The following is a 23,910-nucleotide window of genomic DNA, read 5'->3' as shown; positions in this document are numbered from 1 at the left end:
GTCTGCAGATAGCTCGCAGGCAGAAGGGGTTAGCCTGGAAAGCTGTTGCTCAGCCTCATCTGCCCATGGCACTGCTCGCACAGAGGCACAGAGACTGGGGCTGCTTGCTTGTCTTGCCACCTCAAACTTCACACGTAGCCTAGGAACGGGGAGGGTCCCTGCCAGGCTCCTTTCGCCAGAAGGAGCCAAGTGAGGGAATGGACGGGGGGTGCAGCAGGACTGCTTAATCATGTGCACAGCAAAGATTTTGAAGGAAAAGGTGTCTTTCCATGCCCTTCTGTCTTGAGAAACACTCCCCGATCCTCTTCCATTAGAACACAGAACACTACAGCCACACCAGACGTGCCTGAAACGTTTCTTTAAGCCTTGTATTTGCCGATATGTTCCCGGGCTATGATCATCCTTTGAATCTGAGCAGTTCCTTCATAAATCTGAAAAGAAGAATTACAATAATGTTAGCTGATTTTTGTTTTGTGTTGTTTTTAATATTTTAACAGATCTTTCTACACGTGTAAACCTTCATAGCACTACCCCTGTGTGGGTTAGGGCGTGCCAAAAGACAGAGAAAACTGAACAAAATTCCAGTGTGTCTGGAGTAACTACAGCGGGCTGAATGCAATAAATCCCACACGAGATCCCAAGTGACCGTCTTGTTCTCTCCGATGTGCTCAGCAAAACTCAGTAAGGTTCTCATGGAATTAACAGAGGTAGTGAGTAAAGAAGGATGGGGGAAATGTCTTCTCTGGGGAAGAAAATACGTAACTTAGGCTTCACAAAGCGGGTTTGGAAACGGTGGGTGGAGGGGAGGAGGTGACCTGCGCTGGAAGTGCTGCATTTCCTTTGACTAGCCTTTCAAGGCCATAGCAAACGGTCCCTTTCATCCATTTATTCCCACTACTCTTTCTGAACTAATACTGTCTTCAACACACTATTTCCTCCTTTTTTTCTTGAGCATGTATTTTTACATTTTCCTCCAGAAACAGAGCTCAGGGGCTGAAGTCTTTCAGCTCCCAGCTCTGCCAAAGCGAATCTTTGGCAGATTGCTCAGAGGTATGGAATTTCACTTTGTCTGTAGTCATAAAACGGGGATAATCCTCCCAAGAACCTTAGGCAGCTTTGCAGAAATAAAGACGCTGTAACCTGTGGTCACATTAGGGTGGAGCCTGACAGCAAAAAAGCCCAATCATGACAAATTCAGTTACTCATTCATTTCCCCAGTTGCAGGAGTGTGATTAATACGAAGAACCTTTAGATTCCAAACCAGCAGTTTTCTGTCCTGAGGTAGAGAAAAATTCTCAGCTAGTGAGAATAGTTTTGAAGTCAGCAATAAACGAAATTTCAACTACCTAGAATCTTCAGAATGACACCTGTTACAGCGCTGCGGGTCACGGCCCACATGCATTTCTTGTTGTCCTCTATTTCGGTGTGTTTTTTTCTAGTCATTATTAATGTCAGGAAGATGTGAAAAGATAAAAGATTCCTGGTTTTCCTGAACATAATTCAATCATTCTTTCCGAATAAAGAACTGTAGCATAGTATATGCTACGAGAAGAATTATGATGGGGAATAATTTCTTGGTAATAACGCTGAAGAAAAAGATCTGGGGATTATGAGCCACTATGGGCTAAATATGAGTAAATATGGGAACATTTTGTTGGGGGTTTTGTTCTGGGCTTTTTTTTTTTTGTTTTTAAAGGCTAATCACTGCAGGCTGCGCCACACTTCTGTTAATGAACACACACAAGATAACTAACACGTGACACTCAGTGCTGGTGATATCTCAGGTGAAGTAAAGCCCAGCTTACGACACCAAAGTTTCAGGCAGAAGGTTCAGAGCACAGCAAGAAGTGATGCAGAGCCTGGGAAGCAGAAAGGAAAAAAAAACACCCCTAAACCAACCCCCACCGTGACTGATGAGGAATGAGGCAGAAGCTGTTGGAGTGTTCTCCTCTAGACTCAACGAGGAGGGAGGCAAGCGGCACACTCGGTGCAGCCACCGCGCGTCGCTTGTTCTGTGCGCCCGCTTTGGGTATGACAAGGCACAGGATGCGATTTCCAGCGACCGTTCTCTGCACCAGGTATGGGGCTGAGAGGAAGACGCAGCTGTTCCTCTTGGGCAGGTTAAGCTGTTGATCTCATGCACACAGAGTTTTGTAGGCAAGAATTTGCCTGATTTGCATGCCCTTTTTTTAAATGGAAGGATTATTGCTCTCAGCCTCAAAACTTCTATGTGTGTGCACGTCACCATTTCAAATAAGTAGCCACTAGTGTATTTTATATAAAATGTATGCATGACTATACAGATTGCATCCTCTCTTTTACTCACCTGGTAGATTTTAGCATCTCTCATGAGTTTTTCCACAGGATATTCAGTATTAAATCCATTTCCTCCAAAAATCTGCACTGCGTCCGTAGCTACTTGGTTCGCAACATCACCGGCGAAGGCCTTTGCGATGGAAGCGTAGTAGGTGTTCCTGCGGCCAGCGTCGACTTCCCACGCAGCCCTCTGGTAAGCCATCCTGGCCAGCTCCACTTTCATGGCCATTTCAGCAAGCATGAAAGACACTGCTTGGTGCTGTGGTTGAGGAAACAAACCATGTTAACGTTGCCTGCCTAAAACCCTCTGACATCCAAGCAGAATAAAGTCTTCTTAATATCTTAATTTGCAAGCTCAACGCGCTCAGGAAATCATACTTGAGTTCTCCAGAATTTGGATCAGGCTCTCAAATCATGGAATCATGGAATAGAATCATGGAATAGTAAGGGTTGGAAGGGACCTTAAAGATCATCTGGGTCCAACCCCCTGCCATCAGCAGGGACCCCTCCCACCAGCCCAGGGTGCTCAGAGCTCCATCCAACCTGGCCCTGAGCCCTGCCAGGGAGGGGGCAGCCACAGCTTCTCTGGGCAGCCTGGGCCAGTGCTTCACCACCCTCAGAGGGAAGAATTTCTTTCCTGTGTCTACTCTAAATCTGCCCTCTTTTAGTTTAGAGCCGTTCCCCCTTGTCCTGTCACTGCACCCCCTTGTGAAAAGCCCCTCTCCATCCTTCCTGTCGGCCCCTCCAGGCACTGGCAGCTGCTCTAAGGTCACCCCGGAGCCTTCTCTCCTCCAGGCTGAGCAGCCCCAGTTCCCTCAGCCTGTCCTCGGAGGAGAGGTGCTCCAGCCCTCCAGTTATCACTTCACGTTTTGATTCCCCTTTCCATCCCTCGGTGTAGCACACCGGTTCACCTCAAGCCCCGTTCCTGAACCGTTTGGGCCACCCAGACTTTTAAGTTTTTAATTCTAAAATCCACTTAGTCACAGGGATTAAGTATTGATTGATGAAGTTGTGCTTTCCTTTTTATGAGATCTGTATTTAGTCGGATGTTTATGGATATTTCTTTAAGCCAGGAAAGCAGTGTGATTGGCAATGTGTTCCGTTAGTATTAATACTGTGAGTCTTGTGTCCCTGCCTCAGGGAGATTTCCTCCTTCCCTGAAAATCCCTGCTCATGAGCATTGAAGAGCTTCAGTGTGTCCTGACAGTTTCAGGGTTTTGGGTGGAGTTTTCTTTGTGATTTTGCTATTATCATCAATAAATTACTGAAGAATCCCAGGAGTTACTGCATAACTAGATTTACTCAGATAGCGCTGACCTATATACTTGAAAAGCCAAGCAGTGGCAGAGATACCATAAATCTCACGTCCTGAATGTAAAGGAACAACGCTGAAAATTCACTCGTAGTACATCAGGTATGAAAACGTAGCTTTTGGATATACTTATTTTTATATATTTAACTTACTTCAACAATTGGTTTCCCAAAGGTTTTTCTTTCCAAGGCATATTTGGTAGCTTCATCGAGCGCTCTTTTTGCTAACCCAACAGCACCAGCTGCTACCTGAATTAAACACAGCACAGCATGAAAATCGGAAAATATAAAGGGAATTTCTAAGTAACTTCTTTCTGATACTTACGGGTGGTCTGGTCTTATCAAAAGCTCCCATTGCGATTTTAAAGCCAGCTCCTTCACCTAGTAATACATTTTCTTTCGGAACTCTGACATCTTCAAAGACAATACCTCTTGTGTCGGAGCAGCGCTGGCCCATGTTCATTTCCTGTACAGGGAAGTTGACAGAGGTGCAACTCAATGGGATTCTGCCAAGGTGCAACACATTTTCATTCTTCAGTTTACTCAAAGCATCAGGTAATTTTTTTTTCCCCAAAACACTTTGGCTTTGTCTAAAAATCATCACGTACACAACAAACACTAGCTTTGCATTTACAGACCGCCATGCCCGTAATTTGTCCAAGCAGTTTCCTGTCTCTGTTTGTGAAATCGATTCTGCAGCCGTAATCATTCGTTTGTCTTTCTTTCCCCAAAGAGAACTAGCCCAGGGTGTCCAGTGTGAACGGCGGATTGTTGCGTTACCGCTTTAGAAGCGAATGAGAACTCATGGCTTGTCAAAGCAGAGGTACGCTCCTCACCTTTCTTCCGACTTGGATTCCAGGGCTATTCGCTTCCACAATGAATCCAGTAAAGGCTTTGCCTGCGGGAGCTTTTGGGTCTGGATCGGTACGCGCTAGCAGAAAATACCTGGTGTAAAACAGAGACGAGGGCAGTCCGTTTCTCCTCGCAATTAACGATCAGGTACTTTTTTAGCTAACACATGGGATGCTTTTATGTGTCTTTCTACCATATAATAGATCTGCCACTCAGTTAACAACCCTTTGGCCCTGCCAAAAATAAACGGAGAGGCAGCGAGAGAGAGGAAGTGTCAGTGCGTCTCTTACTGCCAAAGTCCAGATTTACTACAGTCACCTCAGGTCAGCACGCAAAGGTCCTTCACCTTTTCCATGTATTTTAAGTCTTAACATTCCCATCGGCTTCACGCACAGTACAACAGAAACCACTTCACAGCACGTACGTAAAAATCAGGAATCACAGTACTGCGTGCAGAACCTTCAAGTTATCAGCTGATTTCGAAGATCTCAGTTTTGTTCTGCTAAGTATAAGCTATAAAGGAGTTTTTTTCCGTTAGAAATCAAACAGTGCTAAATCACACTGATGGTGCTCAGTAACATCAAAGAGAGCTGGTTGGTTGGCAAGCTCTTTCCAGTGGTGCCCTGCGACAGGACAAGGGGCAACGGGCACAAACTGAGGCACAGGAAGTTCTGTCTGAACACGAGGAAGAACTTCTTCCCTCTGAGGGTGCCGGAGCCCTGGCCCAGGCTGCCCAGGGAGGCTGTGGAGTCTCCTTCTCTGGAGATATTCCAGACCCGCCTGGACAAGGTCTTCTACAACCTGCTGTTGGTGACCCTGCTTCGGCAGGAGGGTTGGACTAGATGACCCACAGAGGTCCCTTCCAACCCCTACCATTCTGTGATTCTGTGATTCTGTGGTAGATTCTCCTTGAGGGGTCTGCCTTGAACAGAGAAATAAATAACAAGAAAATCCAGCTTTAGACATAAATGTGTCAAGTTTTTCCTCTTGAATTCAAAAGAATCTGTGTGGTGGGGATGAGCATGCTCTTGTGTGAGACGTGATGAAGGAGGTCTGTGTTGTAAAGCACCTCCACAGACGCCACAGCAAAACCTGGATCCGTTGGCACTGGGCAAATGTCTTCCCTTAGCAAAATAAAAGGTCACACCACAATGCTGGCATTTTTCTGTCTTCACTGGAAGTGAGAGACGTTTCCAGCAGAATCAGAAGCAACTGATCTGGGCCACCACAGCCACAGAGCAAGGTCCCTTGTAACAGGAGCCTCTTGAGCACTGGGCCAGTTAACTCTGACTGGTGCTGCCCTTCCCGGAAGAGACAGCGGAACTGGTTTTGTTTGACAGCAGCAAAAATTGAGAGGCCTTCTTGAGCGGAGTTGTCCCGTCATGGCTCAGTGTCCATGTGAGACGCTGCACGGCCCTGCCTCACACCTTGCCCTGACGAACTGGTCACAGGTCCAAGGGCAGCGAGATGCACCATGACGAAGGCTCAGCTTTGTGCCAGACCTTCAGAGAACCGCTGGTGTCTAACTGGGGGGCGTGGGGGGCACCTCAGGTCGGAACAGAGTAACAGAATGGGACGCCAGTCAAAAGCCAACACACCAGTTTGCTTTCCCACCGTTTGTGATCCACATCTTCTGACCATTGATGACATATTCGTCTCCTTTCTTCTCAGCCTTGGTTTTTATACCGGCCACGTCAGAGCCTGCGCCAGGCTCGGTTACGCAGTAAGCCTAGAAGAAAAGAAAATGCCAAATATTGAGGAATAAAACTCTGGTTTTAAGCAACCAGAAATTATTGCAGAATCACGTGCACCAAACTGATCTGTAAAAGTCTTAAGTGGACTGTGTGGAAAACCCCAAAATACTACAGCGAAAAACCCCAACAGCTGTCTGAGCAAGAGTCCAAGCACATAGGGTTAGTTCTCCTTATAAATCCATAATAATAATTGGAATGATCTTCTAATGATAACCAGAACCATTCTGTAACTTTTAATAAGTCACCCCCCTCCCTTATGCTTCACAAACTCTGATACGAAAGCTGACGATCTTTGAAATCTGAAAGTAAGAGCACAGAGTAAAATTTTATGGGAACCGTGCTCTTCATTTCATGAGGCTTAGTTTCTCCCATTTTAACGCACTGCACATAAATCTTTACATCTTTCTATGTGACAAGTTCTGCTCAAATACCACCTGACACCCATAGGTGCAGTTTAATGCCCATCTGATTGCGTTTGTGCTCCTACAAACCTTGCATTTTCCTTACACCCCTGCAGCTTCCCTTGAGAGTGAATTCAAAGGCGTTAATTTCCTGGAAGCGACTTCGGATGCTTTTCCAGGCAGTATCTTCTGTTTGCTTCCTGCTTACATCTAATTCAGTACTCCCTGGCTTTCAGTAAACGCCACGGTTTGTTTAAACACCAACACAGGCTAAGTTGTGAGTAGATATCAGTGTTTTAAACAGCCCAAAAAACCCAATGAATGTAATTTCGGAACATTCTACAGTGTTCCCAAGTCCTACTTACACACATAAGTGGTTCCTCTATCATTCTTCCCAAGTATTTCTTCTGCTGCTGCTCATTTCCCGCAATGATTACTGGCATTTCCTGAAAGAAAATTAAATATTTAGAGCGTTAAGCCACCTTTCTAAAGGGCACGGACTCCAGCTGAAAGGAGGCAGGAAGGGACAGCGCTTACCCCTAGGGAGTTCCCCTCAATGGCAGTCTGAACCCCCGTGCATCCGTACGCTAACTCTTCCGTTATAAGGCAGGACTCAAAAGTGCCGAGGCCCAGACCACCTACAGTTCAAATATTTCACTGACTAAAACGAGGCTGAAGTGGAACACATCAGTGAGCGACAAAAATTAATTATCGGAAACACATTCCCCCTCATGCATTTGATTGTGCCCTGTGTTCGATCAGACATTCCCACGCAAGCCTTCCAAAGAAAAGTTTTCTCAGATTAGTAACAGATGACTTAAAAATCACATTTATCCGTTGCAGGGTGACGGGCTTGACGTGGGACAACTGCGAGAATGCACTGCCAAAGCCTTTCAACTACCTCACATCTGAGAATCTTCTGAAGAGTTCTTAGGAAGCAGAGGAAGGGCGACACGGGCTCCTGAGCTACCACAGCACTCAGGAATACAAAAACCAAGCATCGGTCAGAAAACCAACCCGGTAATCTGCTCCCGACAGCAGCCAGCACTTTGGCAAGTGGATAAAAACGCAGTAACGATACAGCTATACGTCCTCAGAGTATTTTCCTCAGCCTTCAGGTGACTTCCTCAGCCACAAGTTTCCTTGGTCTCTCTGTCAGCCAGCCCCCGACAAGAGATTTCTTCTGGGGATTTGCCCGCTCTCTTTTTGCCCCCACGTACAATTTGAGCACCGGTGTCATCCAGGGGTAACGAGCCACACAAATTAACTCTGCACTTAGTGTGGAGCCACCTCCTTTCACTTGCTCTGGCCCTGCTGCCTTCGGGTCGCACCGAAGGGACGGTGAGCTAGCGGTCCCTTCTCAGACGCCCCACCACGCTGACGGCTGCGGTGTTTCTCACTCAGCAGCTGTTCTGTACCTTTTACCATCTTTGTCACCTTTTTAGGAATCTCCTCCCTTCCCACGACACCCTTTCCAGGTGGCAGGATCAGGCTGCTTAAAGAACTGCAGAGGCAAGCGCAGTTTGGATTCAGGCAGCAGCAGAATTATGCCTTCTGCTTTTTTCATCATTCTCTTCTTAATTTCTGACCTGAAGTTTATGGCTTTGACCACTTGTGGGCATTTTGCTGACATCTTCACAACACTTTATATTCTAACCCCCCAAATCTTGTTTTTTTTTCCAGAGGCACTAACTTACTCAGACGACACCATTTGCTCTGGGAAGCCTGGATTGCTTCTTTCCTTTCCTGGGTGCATCATTTTTCCTGTTCTGATTTTCGTCTGCCATTTTAACAGTCGCCCAGTTTCACAGCCTTCCCCTGCAGCTCTTCACACCTTTTCGACACGGAGTAACTCGGTATTCCCAGCTAACTCTGTGACCTCCCTGGGGACACCCTCTCCCCGGTTCTTCAGCCCAAGCGCCAGCCAGTCTGTGCTGCTGATTTTTCCGCTATGAAACCAGCTGAGTTTTGACATTAATTTCCAAAGTCTGAGCATTTTATACCACCCAGGTGTTCACAGGCTTATCAGCTCCTGCAGCAAACTCCATTTATTTTTTGTGCCCTGACTTCCTTTTAGGAAAACCCCACGGCGTGCCGGAGGCGTGTCTGCTCCACTGTACTTCATCGTGTTCTTAATTTACGCGGTGCATCAGGCTGACTGGGGTGCATTTTCCCCGCTCTCCCTTGCAGACCTTGTAAAGGAATGGCGTCCAGTTTGTCCCTTCTAAGTTTTAATTTAATGCTCTTTCAGCCTCGAGTTTCCCTAGAATTTGTGGCTGCTCCTCACAATTACTCCTTTTGTCTCTTTCTTCCTTATTAATTAAATTTTTGATAAAAGGTCCACCCTCCGCTGACTCTTCAAAAATACAGGCTCTGCTACGGACATTTCCCCAGCTTCGTTTTCAGGTAATATAAACGCAAAAGGAAAATCTGAAATGTAACGTTTCTTTCCAAGGTCAGTCACACACCGAAGCGCTACCGTACCGCACGGCACCTAAACTGGAACACCGTCCTTCCGGACTAAACTCGGAAATTGCTCCGGCCTGCGTCAGAAACGAGATCAAAACGCAACCTTCTGACCCCTCCGCCCCACCAGCGGCCGCGCCGCGCCAGGGGACCGTTGGGCAGCTGTCGCCATGGTAGAAAACCTGGTCACAAATTAGGAAATCGTGATCTGCCCAGTTTGTGGCCAGACGACGTCCGCCCCCGGCACCAGCTGCAGGCGCCAGCCTGCCTGCTGAGGAAGTTTAGAGCGTCGAGTGGGCGACTGTTCGTTTTATACGGAACATATAAATCTCCTCAAAGGCCTTTTCTTTGTTATATTTTACAGATGAAAAAGAACGGTTACTTACCGCAGCTCTCCGGTATGTGCGAATTCATAAGACCAAGCTCCCAAGCTCGTTTTATGAGCGGCAGAGGATACTGGAACAGACAGGCAGAATCACTTCGGGATTCGTCACCGTTAACATTTTAAATTTGACACGGATTAAGATAAAAATCGACTTTTCCCCCCCTACTCTATGGTAATTTACCTCTCCAGTTTTGTCGTACTGTGCAGCAACAGGAATAACTTCTTCCACAGCAAATTTCCGAGCAGTGGCTTGAAACTCTTTCTGTTCATCAGTCAGTTCTAGCAAAAAAACAACGTAAAAAAACCCACCTCGCAAATTCCGTACTCTTTTTCATTCTGCCAGTTGTCAGGTGACGAGAAAAGAAGAACCAAGCATGAGTTCCTCCCAGGACAACCCAGACCGCGCGGACCCGCCTCCCCGCGCCTCTCCAGCAACCAAGCGGCTCGACCTCCTCCTTCGCTCCAGAGAAAACCCGCGCTGATCTCTGACCGACTCATCCGCACGCCAGCGGCGACGCAGCGGGGAGCGCTGCGTAACGGAGGAGGAGACAGAGGCAGAGCGGCGTTCCTCATCTGGTGGTTCTGGCTACTCGCTCCAAACGTCTGGCTGCTAAATCTGCTCTTACCTACGTACCAGGCCTAAACGGGGGGGAATTTCTTTACAACCGCATTCCGCTAAGACTACAGACAGTTATTTTAACATTGTAAAAGCCAACTTGAGATCATTCTTCAAAGCTGAGGGAACTCTGGCAATGAAAAAGCTGAAGACAGACATCAGTTTGAAAAAGAATAAAACCCCATAAACATCACAAATGTGCCCGGCTTTCCTCAGCTGGAGAGGAAAGTGATTTTGGTTTTCAAATGATTTTTTAAAAGAGAACAGAAATCTACTCAGAATAAACCCCTTGTAAATTCCCACCGAACCGCAGCGCGGCTGGCTTTCCTCCTAACTCTGGTTTGTCCGTAACGCCGTATTCCTCCCCAAACCTGCCGTACTTACCAAAGCTGAAGCCAGCCCCGGGCCTCTTGGCGTGTGCGCTGGGAGCGGGTTTGCTGGAGCGCGGCCTCCACCCGCGCCCCGCCACGGCTCGCAGCATCTGCTGAGGAAGCAAGCAGACGGGTGTGAGATCTCCGCCGCTCCCGCGCGCCGCAGCGGGGAGAGCACAAGGCAGGACCAGGGGGAGACGAGGCGTTTCCAGAGAAAATGGAAAACGTCTGCGAAGGTAAAGGGTGATGAAGCACAGGCCGGCCGCTGCTAAGCACGGGACCGCCGATGAGGGCATCGTAGCTCGGGACCGTGCTTGCCAGCAGGCACTGCGTTGCGCCTGGACCGCTCGCCACCGCCAGCCGCTGCGGCACGGTGCGTCACAGGATGGTCGGGGTTGGAAGGGACCTCTGGGGGTCGCCCAGCCCAACCCCCTGCCCAAGCAGGGTCACCCAGAGCAGGCTGCAAAGCACCGCGTCCAGGTGGGGCTGGAATACCTCCAGAGAAGGAGACTCCACAGCCTCCCTGGGCAGCCTGGGCCAGGGCTCCGTCACCCTCAGAGGGAAGAAGTTCTTCCTCACGTTCAGACGGAACTTCCTGTGCCTCAGTTTGCGCCCGTTGCCCCTTGTCCTGTCGCTGGGCACCACTGGAAAGAGCTTGGCCCCGTCCTCCTGACCCCCACCCTGCAGATATTTACAGGCATTTCTAAGGTCCCCTCGCAGCCTTCTCTTCTCCAGGCTGAACAAGCCCAGCTCCCTCAGCCTCTCCTCGCAGGAGCGATGCTCCAGTCCCCTCCTCATCCTCGTAGCCCTGCGCTGGACTCTCTCCAGTAGCTCCTCATCTTTCTTGAACTGCGGAGCCCAGCACTGGACACAGCACTGCAGATAAGGCCTCCCCAGGGCAGAGCAGAGGGGAAGGAGAACCTCCCTCGCCCTGCTGCCCACACTCCTCCTCATGCACCCCAGGGTCCCATTGGCCTTCGGGGCACCCAGGGCACACTGCTGGCTCATGGTCACCCTGTCGTCCCCCAGCACTCCCAGTCCCTCTCCACAGAGCTGCTCTCCAGCAGGGCTGCCCCAGCCTGTCCTGGTGCCTGGGGTTGTTCCTCCCCAGGTGCAGGACCCTGCCCTTGCCCTGGTTGAACCTCATCAGGTTCCTCTCTGCCCAACTCTCCAGCCTGGCCAGGTCGCTGCCTTCCCCCAGCCCCACCTGCCCGGCTGAGCGTTCTCCCCTCGCTGCGGCCGCTGTCGCACGGTAAAACCAACAGGATCAAACAGCTCCGACAAACCGCTGCAAAGAGCTGGATCCCCCCAAAACATTTCACACCTTATTTTATCCGGAAGCGGGCAAGAAGCAGATGGGGCTGAGAAAAAGCCAGGTAATTGTCATAATTTTTGCCACCAGAAAGCTGGGCCTGAAGCAGCCAAAGTCCAGAGCTTGGCGGCAATGCCCGATGCGGAGGCAGCTGCCGAGGTCGTGCCAGAGAACTCGCGCGGCGTCCGCGCACGAGCAGCGCGCAACGTCGTTCCTGCGGGTGACGGCCGGGAACCCGCCGCTCCCGACACCTGGGGGTCCGGCCGACCCCCGCCCACTCAGCTGGCCGCCCCGCTGGCCAGCTCGGTGGGCTGGGCGCCGAGGCACCCACAGCCATGCTCACGCCCAGTGCCTGCCGTGTCCCAACGCCACCAGAGCCACCGAGGCCACCCGAAGCCACCACAGCCAGCAGAACCACCAGGGCCAGCAGAGCCACCAGGGCCAGCAGAATGTTCCACCAGGGCCAGCAGAGCCACCAGGGCCAGCAGAGCCACCAGGGCCAGCAGAATGTTCCACCAGGGCCAGCAGAGCCACCAGGGCCAGCAGAACCACCAGGGCCAGCAGAACCACCAGGGCCAGCAGAGCCACCAGGGCCACCAGAACCACCAGGGCCAGCAGAGCCAGCAGAACCACCAGGGCCAGCAGAGCCACCAGGGCCACCAGAACCACCAGGGCCAGCAGGACCACCAGGGCCAGCAGGACCACCAGGGCCACCAGAGCCACCAGGGCCACCAGAACCGCCAGGGCAGCGCGACGCTGGCGAGGCCCCAGGGCTGTGGCCGCCCGCCCCGCCGCCCTTCATCCTTCACCCAGTTGGGAGCGCAGGGCCGATGGGGGGGGGGGGGGGGGGGGGGCCGCCCCGCATCCCACTCGCCGGAGGGGGGACCCCGGCGCCTCGGCCCGCAGCTGCTCCCGCCGCCCCCCGCCCCGCGGCCTCCCGCTCGGCCCGGCCCGGCCACCCCCCCGCTCACCCGGCAGGCTCCGAAGGCCGACATCTTGCCCAGGCGACCCGCGGCAGCTGCCGGCGCTGTCCGGCTGGGGCGGCGGTGGGGCCGTGGGGTGCGGGGCCTGGCCTCGCTCTGGGCTGTGACCAAGGCTGAGGGCGGAACGGGGCCGGGCGCTATGTCACAAACACACGGGGCGGGGTGGGGGAAGGGACCTCTGTGGGTCACCCAGCTCAACCCCCTGCCCAAGCAGGGTCACCCACAGCAGGCTGCACAGCACCGCGTCTAGGCGGGGCTGGAATATCTCCAGAGAAGGAGACTCCACAGTCTCCCTGGGCAGCCTGGGCCAGGGCTCCGTCACCCTCAGAGGGAAGAAGTTCTTCCTCGGGTTCAGCTGGAGCTTCCTCTGCTCCAGTTTGTGCCCGTTGCCCCTTGTCCTGTCGCTGGGCACCACTGGAAAGAGTCTGGCCCCGTCCTCCTGACCCCCACCCTGCAGATATTTAGAGGCATTTCTAAGGTCCCCTCTCAGCCTTCTCTTCTCCAGGCTGAACAAGCCCAGCTCCCTCAGCCTCTCCTCGCAGGAGAGATGCTCCAGTCCCCTCCTCATCCTCGTAGCCCTGCGCTGGACTCTCTCCAGTAGCTCCTCATCTTTCTTGAACTGGGGAGCCCAGCACTGGACACAGCACTGCAGATGGGGCCTCACAAGGGCAGAGCAGAGGGAGAGGAGAACCTCCCTCGCCCTGCTGCGCACACTCCTCTTGATGCACCCCAGGATCCCATTGGCCTTCTTGGCACCCAGGGCACACTGCTGGCTCATGGTCACCCTGTCGTCCCCCAGCACTCCCAGTCCCTCTCCGCAGAGCTGCTCTCCAGCAGGTCCACCCCAAGCCTGTCCTGGTGCCTGGGGTTGTTCCTCCCCAGGTGCAGGACCCTGCCCTTGCCCTTGTTGAACCTCATCAGGTTCCTCTCTGCCCAACTCTCCAGCCTGTCCAGGTCACGCTGAATGGCAGCACAGCCTGCTGGTGTATCCACCACTCCTCCCAGTTTGGTGTCATCAGCAAACTTGCTGAGGGTACATTCTAACTCTTCATCCAGGTCATTGATGAAGAAGTTAAACAAGACTGGGCCCAGTACTGACCCCTGGGGCACACCACTCATTACCAGCCTCCAAATAGACTCCGCGCCGCTGATGCCAACCCTCTGAGCTCTGCCACTCAGCCGGTTCTCAACCCACCCCACCGACCACTTGAGCGATGTTCTGCTGAGATAGCTGTAAGCCTTGAAATGCACGTTGACAAATCACCAAACCAAACCTCAGAGTATCGACATCCTGCTGAGCAAACGAGCACGAATCCTTCCTGCTTCGTGCTGGACCAGCATGACCAAATGAGAAAAGAAACTGATCCACAACGCGGAGGAAAACTACGACCTTCATTCTCACGACCCCCAGAGGGACCAGGAGGACCCCCTCGCAACAGTACGTGCAGCTGCAAAAAAAATATACCAGGATGTGCCACATAGAGCCCGGAACCACTAAACTATAAAGAGAGACTCTGCTGGGGGGTGGGGTGCGGACCGTTGGCGGAGCAGGAGGCTCCCCGGCCGCCCAGCGCTGTTTTGCCTGCTTCATCGCTTGCTTAAATAAATTCTATTGCTAATAAGGTCACAACTGATTAATTAACAATTGGCTGCTCAATTTGAATTCGTCACGGGAGGCGAGCTTCTGTAACAGGTATAAATGTTTTACAATTTATTTTTTTGAATATTACAAACTGTGTTCTAGCGTTTGCTGCTGAGCCGGTGTTTCAGCGAGGGCAAGGGCCGGAACGTCACGCAGGGGCTGATGCAGCGCAGGTCACTGAAGCTGCTGCCGCGAAAGAACATCGCAAAATTCCATAAAAATATTACCAGGTATGTTTTCAGCTTGTTTCATTCCTGACTATCGCAATCGTTACTTCATTTCAAATTTTCAGTCTTTTTTTCTTTTTCTTTTAATTCTAAAGCCGTATCTGCTCAAAGGCTCAGGGCTTTTAATTTGGCTGCTGTATGTAAACACATCAAATACTTTTTTTTTGTGCAACTGGGTTACATCTCTACAGCTGCCGAACGGGAGCTGTGAAGAAACAGGCGGGGCAGACGCTGTACACGCTGTATCGTCTCATCGCATCTTTTTTAACCTGTCTCTTAAAACCTCGTCTGAGCTCTGCGTAACCTCCCGCTCGGGGCCGTGCGCGTGCCGCAGGGACGAGTGCCAGCTCTGGCGACACCTCCCTGCCCCTCGCTGGAATCCGGCGCCGGCAACGGGAGCCAGACCCAGGGCGTGGGTGCCCCGGACTTGGGGGGGGAGTGGGAGTGGGGTCCCAGTGCTGCTGCTGGGGCCGGTGGGCTCCCCGTGCAGCTGTGGGAGCAACTGGGGGTCTTTAGCTTCCAGCCACTGCAGCAGGGACGGTCTGGGTCCCCAAAACCAGCTGCTGGGGGGGACTGGCGTGAGTGAGGGGCTCTGTGCCTGGGGCCGGGGGGCGAGGGTCCGCGTCCCCCCGAGGCAGCGGGGCGGGGGGTGCGGGGGGACTCACCGGGGAATCGGTACCCGGGCTGGGGTACCGGTCGGGCAGGGTCTGTGCCGGCAGCAGCCGCGTCCCCCGCCCTGGGCAGAGACCGCGGCTCCCGGGGGTCCCGGGCCGGCTCTGCTGGAGGCGGTGGCAGCTCCCGACAGCCCACGGCGTCCCGCTCTGCAGAGCTATAAATTATCTGTCTGCATTGCTGTCATGGCTGCCACAAAGACACGATTTCGTTGCCTGTGGCAGGATACAGGGCAGCAGCACCTTCTGTTCGCTGCCCTGCTGTGCGCTGAGCGGGCGTAACGGGGGAGCACACAGCTGAGATCAGGCCGTGCCAACATCTGCCTTTCTTTGCAGAGCATTCGGAAACCTCGAGGTGCCCTAAAAGTTCGTATAAATAACAAAACAACTCTAAATATCCTATTATTTATGGAAAGTTTTTGATTTTTGCCTGACAGCTCCTTCCAACACGACATGTCAACAAGAATCTGTATGGCTTTGTTGCCCCCCACCCTCTGTTCCCTCTCTGAGAGCAGAAACGGGTGCAGGGAGGGAGGGTTCGCACAACCCCCCAGCTCTGCCCGGGTGCTCGGGCACCAGCGCAGCTCCCGCCGGGCAGGGCCGTATCCTCCACAGCACCAGCCCCACTCCCTCCCTGGCCGCCATGCTGGATGAGACCCCTACGGGATCGTCCCTGGGCATCAGCGGGGAGCGGGACGGCGCGGGCAGAGCCGCAGCACACAGTCCTCGGCACCAGCTCCGTCCCGCTGGCAGGGCCAGGTGCCATCGAGGTGGCGGTGACAGCTGCGGGCCGTGACACCGGGGCTGAGAGCAGCCCCGGCTCGGGGATGGCCGCCATTCCTGCTCTCCACACACTCCTTCCTTCGCCCTGCCTGCACATCACACCCAGGTCACTTCTCTGAGTCGCACAGACTGGTCCCAGCCCCCCGCAGACCGGCTCTCCCGTAGCTGACCCACCGAGCAGGCACTGCTGGAGGAGTTTGGCTTTCGCTGCCACCGAGCGCAAGCGCGAGGAGGGGGCTGAGGACGGGCACGTCCGCCCAAGCGTGGTCACTGGCTCGCCGGCTCTGAGAATGGGCTCGAGGTGGCTTCTCCGCAGGGACAGCGAACGCAGGGCGGCAGCTGCTCCGACAGACTCCTCCTCGGCTGTTCTGGAGGCAGAACGAGGAGACTTGCTGGCGGGGACGGCGCTGGCACCCACACGTGCAGAGCAGGAGAGACGAGCAGCCCGTGCCCCCCCCACTGTCGCACCCCAGGAGATCCCGCTCAGCGTGGCCCAGCTGCGGCTCCGCAGCCCCTCTGCCAGGCAGGGGCTGGGCTGGGACAGACCCAGACCACCAGCAGCACAACCGGCCCGGGCTGAGCCCCCGGCCTTCGCTGTCGGGTTGGCGGGCACTCCGAGCCCAGGAGCCCCTCCTTCCCATCCCCTGTCCCCCCCAGCTGCTGCACCTCGCACTTGGGGACTCTGCAAACGTAACAAAAAGCTTGTTACTGTGCGCGTGATCAAGCGTCAGACCTGGCTGCCCGGAGAGGCTGCAGCTTCTCAGTCCCTGCGGGTACTCAAGACCCGATGGGACACGACCGAGGCAAGCTGCTCCCGCCGACCCAGCTCGAGCAGGCGGTTGGGTCCTTCCCAGCCCAGCTATTCTGCCATTCTCTGCTTCCACGAATCCTCGCCCCAGCGCCGTCAGGGACGCTCGCCTCGTCCGCGTGGTTACAGGCACAAACTGCTGTGCATTCACGGCGAAGTCCCCTCGCGTCAGAACCGATCCGTGATCCCGTCACTACACACGCACAGGAACAGCCAGGTGGGAGGAGGAAGGACCTGGACGGGTATTTTCAGGGATTTCCTGGGAGGCCAAGGGAGTTCAAAGCAGACGACATCTCTGCAGCTCAGGGAGCTCCTGCTTTGCCACTGCGATGTTGTTGTTGCTCGTGGACTGAAAACCAGACCCGGAAAGATTTCATGGCTGGCGTCCCTAGGGATCGTCTGGCACCAGGAGAGTCCAGAGGCTGGCACCGGCTACGGGAGGGGAGGAAAACCTCACAACCTGAGGAGATCCCCGAGCCAGGCCCCCTTTGCAAAACCAGAAGCAGTTCTCCGGCATAAAAGCAAGACAAACAAAAGAGACAGAAGCAAGCTCCTCTGAAGCTGTCAAATCAGAACTATCAAAATCTTCATCCATGGGCCCTGGGAACAGGAAAAACACCCGCCCTGACATACAGAGCTCCCAGAAACTTCAAGCAGGAGGGCCTACACTCCTCTGTCTGCACCCTCAGCACCATTCTTCTACATCCCTGCCTTAAGTCCCTCTGCCCGCCTCGCGCCCTAACGGGGATCCGGACAGGACCCCTTCGAGCTGCCGTCGCGCCCGAGCAGAACTCAGTCCCCAGCAGCATCTCCCGCCCTCGTCACGACAGTCAGCCACGACTGCAGCCACGTCCCGACCAGAGACGCTGGTAACCCCTTTCTGGCATTAAAGGGAATATCCATAAATGCTACAAACATCCCCTCAGCCCTGCCTCACTTTTAGTGTTCAGCCTGTCTCTGTGAGAGCACCATGAGGCCAGGGACCTCGCCCTGCTCCAGAAATGTGCAATTTATTCTACCTCGGCTTTTTCTCTTTCAGACAGCCAGCTTCTGCTGCGTCCCTTCATTAATCCAGATCTGATCAACCTTTGGAGAGAAGCAGAGAAGAAGAACTCTTAAATCCGCCTGGCACTGACCACTGCCTGACACCCCAGCACACTGCACGACCGGGCACCAGCAGCACCTATGCTTCACCCCCTCCCACTCCCGAGCGCCTGCCAGACCTCCCCTCGCTGTCCGCCCCACTCCCCAGCTGCTGCTCTCCCTGCCCGGGAGCTGGCACGGGGCGGGGAGCGGGGAGGTTAATGGGCTGAGCTGGTCTGAGGATTTCTGCTCCCCTGAGGACCCTTCATCGAGGCCATTCCTCTCTGTCCAAAGCACGCAAGCCCCAGCCAGCTCACCCTTCGCCCAGGTCACTGACACTCAGCCGGGCTTCAGGCAGTGGAAACCAGCAGGGCGCCCGTCTTTGCTGATTCTTCAGCCAAAGCAGCGCAGCGCAAGACCTCGCGGACTTGGGAAAAGTCCATCAGCAGCCCCACGAACGACTCTGGTCTGACAGAGCCCGCCCTTCCTTCAGAAGAAGGACCTTGGTACCAGAACCCTTCTTCCGCTGAGAGGAGGCACGACCCACCCATGCGCGCAGCGCGAAGATCTCCCGGTGTCGGAGAGGTGGAGTCTGCTCCATTCTGGCTGGGGACAGGACAACCACTGAAGTCCAACCTCAGGTCTTCCACCACCAAACAGCAATGTCGTTCAACCTCTCAACAGCCTTAAGAAAGAGGTAAATCTTGGAGCGGCAATTCTAGAAACGGGATACGACCCTCCAGGCAAGATGCTAACATGGCCAGGAGTTGACTGGACGTGGCTGGACCAAAGCAATGGCACAGTTAGAGCTACCAGCGAACTTCTTCAGGCGTTGAGTGAGAATCCACCCGCTCTGCCCCACAAGGCTCACCTGGAAGCCACCCCAGGGGTGTAGGACCCAGGGAAAGGGAAGAAGGTGCCTGGAGGGACACACTTTTACGCTCCCCTCTTGCTCTGCGGGTGGGCAGGCAGGGAGCACGGGATGTGCAGGGACCCACGGCAGCCTCTCCCCGTCCCCGCCGGCAGCAGCTGCCCAGCCCCAGCCCAGACCTCACCAAGGGCTGCCCCGAGGAGCCCCGGGTCCCTCACCCCATGATCTCCAGCGGGCAGGTGAGTTGCTTCAGCCCCTCGCACAGCAGCTGAAGTCCGGGGTCTCCAATGTCACCATCACCCAGGTCCAGCTCCTGCAGACTGGGGCTGAGCGCAGCAGCCAGGTCCCCGCAGCCAGCGCTGGTCAGCTGGAATATCGCAGCCTGCAGGGGAGACACACCAAAGGGACCATCAAAACATGACTCAAGGCCCTCACTGTCACCAGGACAGACGTCACCACCCAGCAGGCTCTCAATGGGCCGATGCCAGCATGCCACAGCCAGAAACCCTGCCCACACTCATGGGATCCAGTGCTTGGCCACGAGCTCGGTGCTGGAGCCACCGCTTGCTCCAAGCCCATCCCTCGGCGTCCTCCGGGCCCGCTTCTCCCCAGAAGGCAACAAAAGGCTCTTCTCAGCAGAGCAGAATGGAAGGACATTGAGGTGCTGGAGCGTGTCCAGAGCAAGGCCATGAGGCTGGAGAAGGGTCTAGAACACACGTCTTATGAGGAGCGGCTGAGGGAGCTGGGGTTGTTCCGTCTGCAGAAAAGGAGGCTGAGGGGGATTTATCGCTCTCTACCGCTGCCTGAACACAGGCTGTAGTGAGCTGGGGGTCGGTCTCTTCTCCCCAGTGACAGGCAATAGGAGGAGAGGCAATGGCCTCAAGTCGCACCAGGGGACGTTTAGATTGGACATTAGGAAAAACGTCTTCACTGAAGAGTGGTCGAGCAGCGGAACCGGCTGCCCAGGGCAGTGGTGGAGTCACCATCCCTGGAGGGGTTCAAAAAACGTGTGGACGTGGCACTTCAGGACATGGTTGAGCAGGCATGGTGGGGTTGGGTTGACGGTTGGACTTGATGACCTTCGAGGTCTTTTCCAACCTTAAAGATTCTGTGATTCTATGAACAGTTTTCTCACCCGAGTGTCTTCAACTTGCTCCTCGGATTCCCTACAGCTTGACGGAGCAGGGACAGAGGTGATGGCTGTGACTGCTCTGCCTGGGCTGGCTGCCTGGAAGAGGGACCGAGGAGATGCTCTGCATGAGAGGTGGCACGCCGGATCCGTCACTAGTTGACAGACATCAGGACAGCACGTCAAGGAGCATCACCCGCCCGGGATGGTGTGCACTCCCACTTCGTTGCAGGTCATCTGAAAACCAGACGTGGCTCACGCCCTGCAGCGCTGGCTCAGACGTTCAAGGCATCGAGGGTCTTCACCAACGCGGCGCGCGGCGACCGTTCACCCGACTTCTGCACAGCTTCTGGCGCAACACGTGGCTCTCACCGAGGCCCGACGCGTGCTGGTGTTGTACTGAGGAATAAGAAGGGGAATCAAAATGTGACATGATCATCGAAACAGCTGGGCTATTGCTGCTGTAGGTAATTTTGTAAAGCCCTACCCTTACTATAATTAAGTTTCGTAATCTTGTAAGTTCAAAATTCACCACAGAAACTAAGAAACAGGATTGTGAAGAACGTGTTACTGTCTCATGGAAGGATGAAGCTGTCCAAAGCAGAACCCCAGAGCGACGAATCGTAAGCGTAGCTAACGAGCTGTGAAAAGCTGCGGGGAATGCCAAAAGGAACAGGGACCTCGGGGAAAGCCAGCTGCGGCACGGGGAGATCGCAGCCACCGACTCACGGACCACCTGCCCCAGTTCGACCCCGCACTCCAAGGATGAAGAAACTCAGCACGCCTACTAATTTACAGGCTGCGCAAAGAGACTCAAACCACTCGGTTAACAGAATCACAGGGCACGTGTTTTAGGAAGAGGACTATGGCAATGCGAAGAGCATCAATGGCTGTCGGCTTGTGAACGAGGGCTGCTGCCTCGGGACAGACACCCGTATCTGCGCAGACACGCAGCCAAACCCCTCTGCTCGGAGTGCACATTGGCGTCATGCACACCGGGCAAACCAACCCCGAGTTTGGGACACCACCGGGAGCAGCACCGCTAGGTCCAAGTGCGAGCAGCACGCTCACAGGGCACGCTGGGCACGCACTGGGGTGCAGCAGCACTCCCACCATTGGCTGGGTAACTCTTGCCCTCTCGGACACGCAGCCAGAGAATCTGCAAGATTCTGGAGAACACAGAATCACAGAATAGTAGGGGTTGGAAGGGACCTCTGTGGGTCATCTAGTCCAACCCTCCTGCCGAAGCAGGGTCACCTACAGCAGGCTGCACAGGATCTTGTCCAGGCGGGGCTGGAATATCTCCAGAGAAGGAGACTCCACAGCCTCCCTGGGCAGCCTGGGCCAGTGCTCTGTCACCCTCAGAGGGAAGAAGTTCTTCCTCGGGTTCAGCTGGAGCTTCCTGTACCTCAGTTGCCCCTTGTCCTGTCGCTGGACACCACTGAAAAGAGCTTGGCCCCATCCTCCTGACACCCACCCTTCAGATATTTGTAAGCATTTATAAGGTCCCCTCGCAGCCTTCTCTTCTTCAGGCTGAACAAGCCCAGTTCCCTCAACCTCTCCTCGTAGGGGATATGTTCCAGTCCCCTCATCATCCTCGTAGCCCTCCGCTGGACTCTCTCCAGTAGCTCCTCATCTTTCTTGAACTGGGGAGCCCAGAACTGGACACAGTACTCTAGATGAGGCCTCACTAGGGCAGTGTAGAGGGGAAGGAGAACCTCCCTCGCCCTGCTGCCCACACTCTTCTTGATGCACCCCAGGATCCCATTGGCCTTCTTGGCAGCCAGGGCACACTGCTGGCTCATGGTCACCCTGTCGTCCCCCAGCACTCCCAGTCCCTCTCCACAGAGCTGCTCTCCAGCAGGACCGCCCCAGCCTGTACTGGTGCATGAGGTTGTTCCTCCCCAGGTGCAGGACCCTGCTCTTGCCCTTGTTGAACCTCATCAGGTTCCTCTCTGCCCAGCTCTCCAGCCTATCCAGGTCACGCTGAATGGCAGCACAGCCTGCCGGTGTGTCCACCACTCCTCCCAGTTTGGTGTCATCAGCAAACTTGCTGAGGGTACATTCTAACTCTTCATCCAGGTCGTTGATGAAGAAGTTAAACAAGGCTGGGCCCAGTACTGACCCCTGGGGCACACCACTTGTTACCAGCCTCCAACCAGACTCAGCGCCGCTGATGACAACCCTCTGAGTTCTGCCATTCAGCCAGTTCTCTATCCACTTCACCGACCACTCATCCAGCCCACACTTCCTGAGCTTCCCTAGGAGGATATCATGGGGGACAGTGTCGAAAGCCTTGCTGAAGTCGAGGTAGACAACATCCACGGCTCTCCCTTCGTCTACCCAGCCAGTCATGTCATTGTAGAAAGCTATCAGATTGGTCAGGCATGATTTCCCCTTGGTGAATCCACGCTGACTACTCCTGATAACCTTCTTTTCTTCCACTTGCTTCATGATGGCCTCCAGCATAAGGTGCTCCATCACACACGAGGTATTTGAGAAGGTGCAGCAAATCCACAAGTTAATGAATTAGAGAATTCACATGGCAGACTCATCTGTACAAAGGGGACTAAGCCTTTGCTTGATTGTTTTTTTTTTTAACCAGAGGAGCTTGCGAAATAAATCTGAATTTACAAAGTGCGTTGTCCTGTAAATTTGAGAGATCGACACGAACCGGGACACTTACCCATGCACAGACTGTTGCCATCCACACACAAAGACTGTGCTTGCTTTGGCCAGCTTTGGAGGAGGGGTTCCCAGGGAAAGCAAGCTGCTGCCTTTCACTCGGACCAGCAAGCCCTCGAGGAGCGGAGCACTGGGCTGCCTGGACACGGGACGGGGCTCTCCAGGACCACCTCAGCCTCCAAACAGATTCAAAGGTTTCTCTGGAATTCCAGGAACAGAGACGCTTGCGAGAACTGAAACTGCCCCGCAACAAGAGCGAACGACCCGTGTCCCTGTGCAGGGGACGGGAACAGGAGCACATCTGCAGCCCTCACTTGCGCTGCCAACCCTTTCCTTCGTCAGCTGCAGACCCTTTCCGAGCATTAACCACTGCTGCTGGGAAAAGGGCGACTGCGCTCCCCACCGAGCACACAGCTCCCACGGGGAAAAGCCCCAGGGACCAAGCCCACCACGTGAAGACAGCTGGTGCCATGAGCAGGCGCCCAGCGCCCTGGTAGGAGGGCAAGGAGCTGCCCCAGGGAGGTTGCCTACGGGATACAGCCCTCGAGGGGCTGCATCTGGACGGGTCTGAGAACGCTCAGAGCCACGGCTGAACCAGAACCAGGGTGGCCATGGTGTTTGGGGGTACCCATGCACCACAGAATCACAGAATGTTCAGGGTTGGCAGGGCCCTCTGTGGGTCCCCCAACCCAACCCCCTGCCCAAGCAGGGTCACCCAGAGCAGGGGGCACAGCACCGCGGCCAGGCAGGGCTGGAATATCTCCAGAGAAGGAGACTCCACAGCCTCCCTGGGCAGCCTGGGCCAGGGCTCCGTCACCCCCAGAGGGAAGAAGTTCTTCCTCGGGTTCAGCTGGAGCTTCCTCTGCTCCAGTTTGTGCCCGTTGCCCCTTGTCCTGCCGCTGGGCACCACTGCAAAGAGTCTGGCCCCGTCCTCCTGACCCCCACCCTGCAGATATTTAGAGGCCTCCCCCACCCACAGCAACGTCCGCACCTCGGCGCTAGCCCACGCGCCCAGCAAGCGGACTGCGGCACCAGGTTCCTCAAACCAACCCCCGGGGCAGACGCTGCGCGCCTTCAAAGTCCACACGCCACCCTCGACGCCTGAACTTCTCGCCCACGGCGAGATCCCTCAGCACTTCCACGAGGAATCCTGGGGCTTCGCCTCCCGCGCCACGGGGCGATGCTGCAAACGCCCCGGGAAAAGGGGCCGGGATTCACGCCGCAACGCCGGCCTGAGACCGCAG

At 54.6% G+C, this 23,910-nt stretch overlaps 2 protein-coding genes across 3 annotated transcripts; both read right to left on the bottom strand.

Moving 5' to 3' along the window:
- Nucleotides 1–343: 343 nt before the first annotated feature.
- LOC142365358 (medium-chain specific acyl-CoA dehydrogenase, mitochondrial-like) lies at nucleotides 344–12,916 on the bottom strand. Of its 2 annotated transcripts, none has more exons than XM_075446093.1 (12): nucleotides 12,756–12,916; nucleotides 10,486–10,582; nucleotides 9,667–9,764; nucleotides 9,487–9,556; nucleotides 7,172–7,272; nucleotides 7,000–7,080; nucleotides 6,078–6,208; nucleotides 4,464–4,572; nucleotides 3,953–4,093; nucleotides 3,781–3,876; nucleotides 2,327–2,575; nucleotides 344–431 (listed from the first exon to the last, which is right to left on the bottom strand). In XM_075446093.1, exons 1-12 carry the CDS (start codon nucleotides 12,777–12,779, stop codon nucleotides 360–362), a joined length of 1,269 nt encoding a protein of 422 aa, XP_075302208.1. In that variant the 5' UTR covers nucleotides 12,780–12,916; the 3' UTR covers nucleotides 344–359. The 2 variants fall into 2 exon arrangements, with proteins under 2 accessions (XP_075302208.1, XP_075302207.1); XM_075446092.1 differs by having other exon boundaries at nucleotides 10,486–10,585; nucleotides 12,756–12,860.
- A 1,654-nt stretch (nucleotides 12,917–14,570) lies between these two features.
- On the bottom strand, nucleotides 14,571–20,256 carry LOC142365360 (uncharacterized). Its single transcript, XM_075446097.1, has 4 exons — nucleotides 20,178–20,256; nucleotides 19,988–20,080; nucleotides 19,071–19,234; nucleotides 14,571–16,458 (listed from the first exon to the last, which is right to left on the bottom strand). Exons 3-4 carry the CDS (start codon nucleotides 19,073–19,075, stop codon nucleotides 15,714–15,716), a joined length of 750 nt encoding a protein of 249 aa, XP_075302212.1. The 5' UTR covers nucleotides 19,076–19,234; nucleotides 19,988–20,080; nucleotides 20,178–20,256; the 3' UTR covers nucleotides 14,571–15,713.
- Nucleotides 20,257–23,910: the final 3,654 nt, after the last annotated feature.

Source organism: Opisthocomus hoazin, chromosome 36, assembly GCF_030867145.1.
Source record: "Opisthocomus hoazin isolate bOpiHoa1 chromosome 36, bOpiHoa1.hap1, whole genome shotgun sequence".
In the NCBI taxonomy this organism is placed as follows: domain Eukaryota; kingdom Metazoa; phylum Chordata; class Aves; order Opisthocomiformes; family Opisthocomidae; genus Opisthocomus; species Opisthocomus hoazin.
Note: the sequence above shows the minus strand (reverse complement) of the source record. Positions and strands in the feature narration are given on the sequence as shown.

Coding starts and splice junctions, on each gene's coding strand:
- LOC142365358 (XM_075446092.1), bottom strand. CDS start 12,779: ATGTCGGCCTTCGGAGCCTGCCGG. Junction 4,573..6,077: donor AACGGTGGGAAAGCAAACTG/GTGTGTTGGCTT, acceptor GTTTTACACCAG/GTATTTTCTGCTAGCGCGTA. Junction 2,576..3,780: donor TTGGGAAACCAATTGTTGAA/GTAAGTTAAATA, acceptor CCTCAACCACAG/CACCAAGCAGTGTCTTTCAT.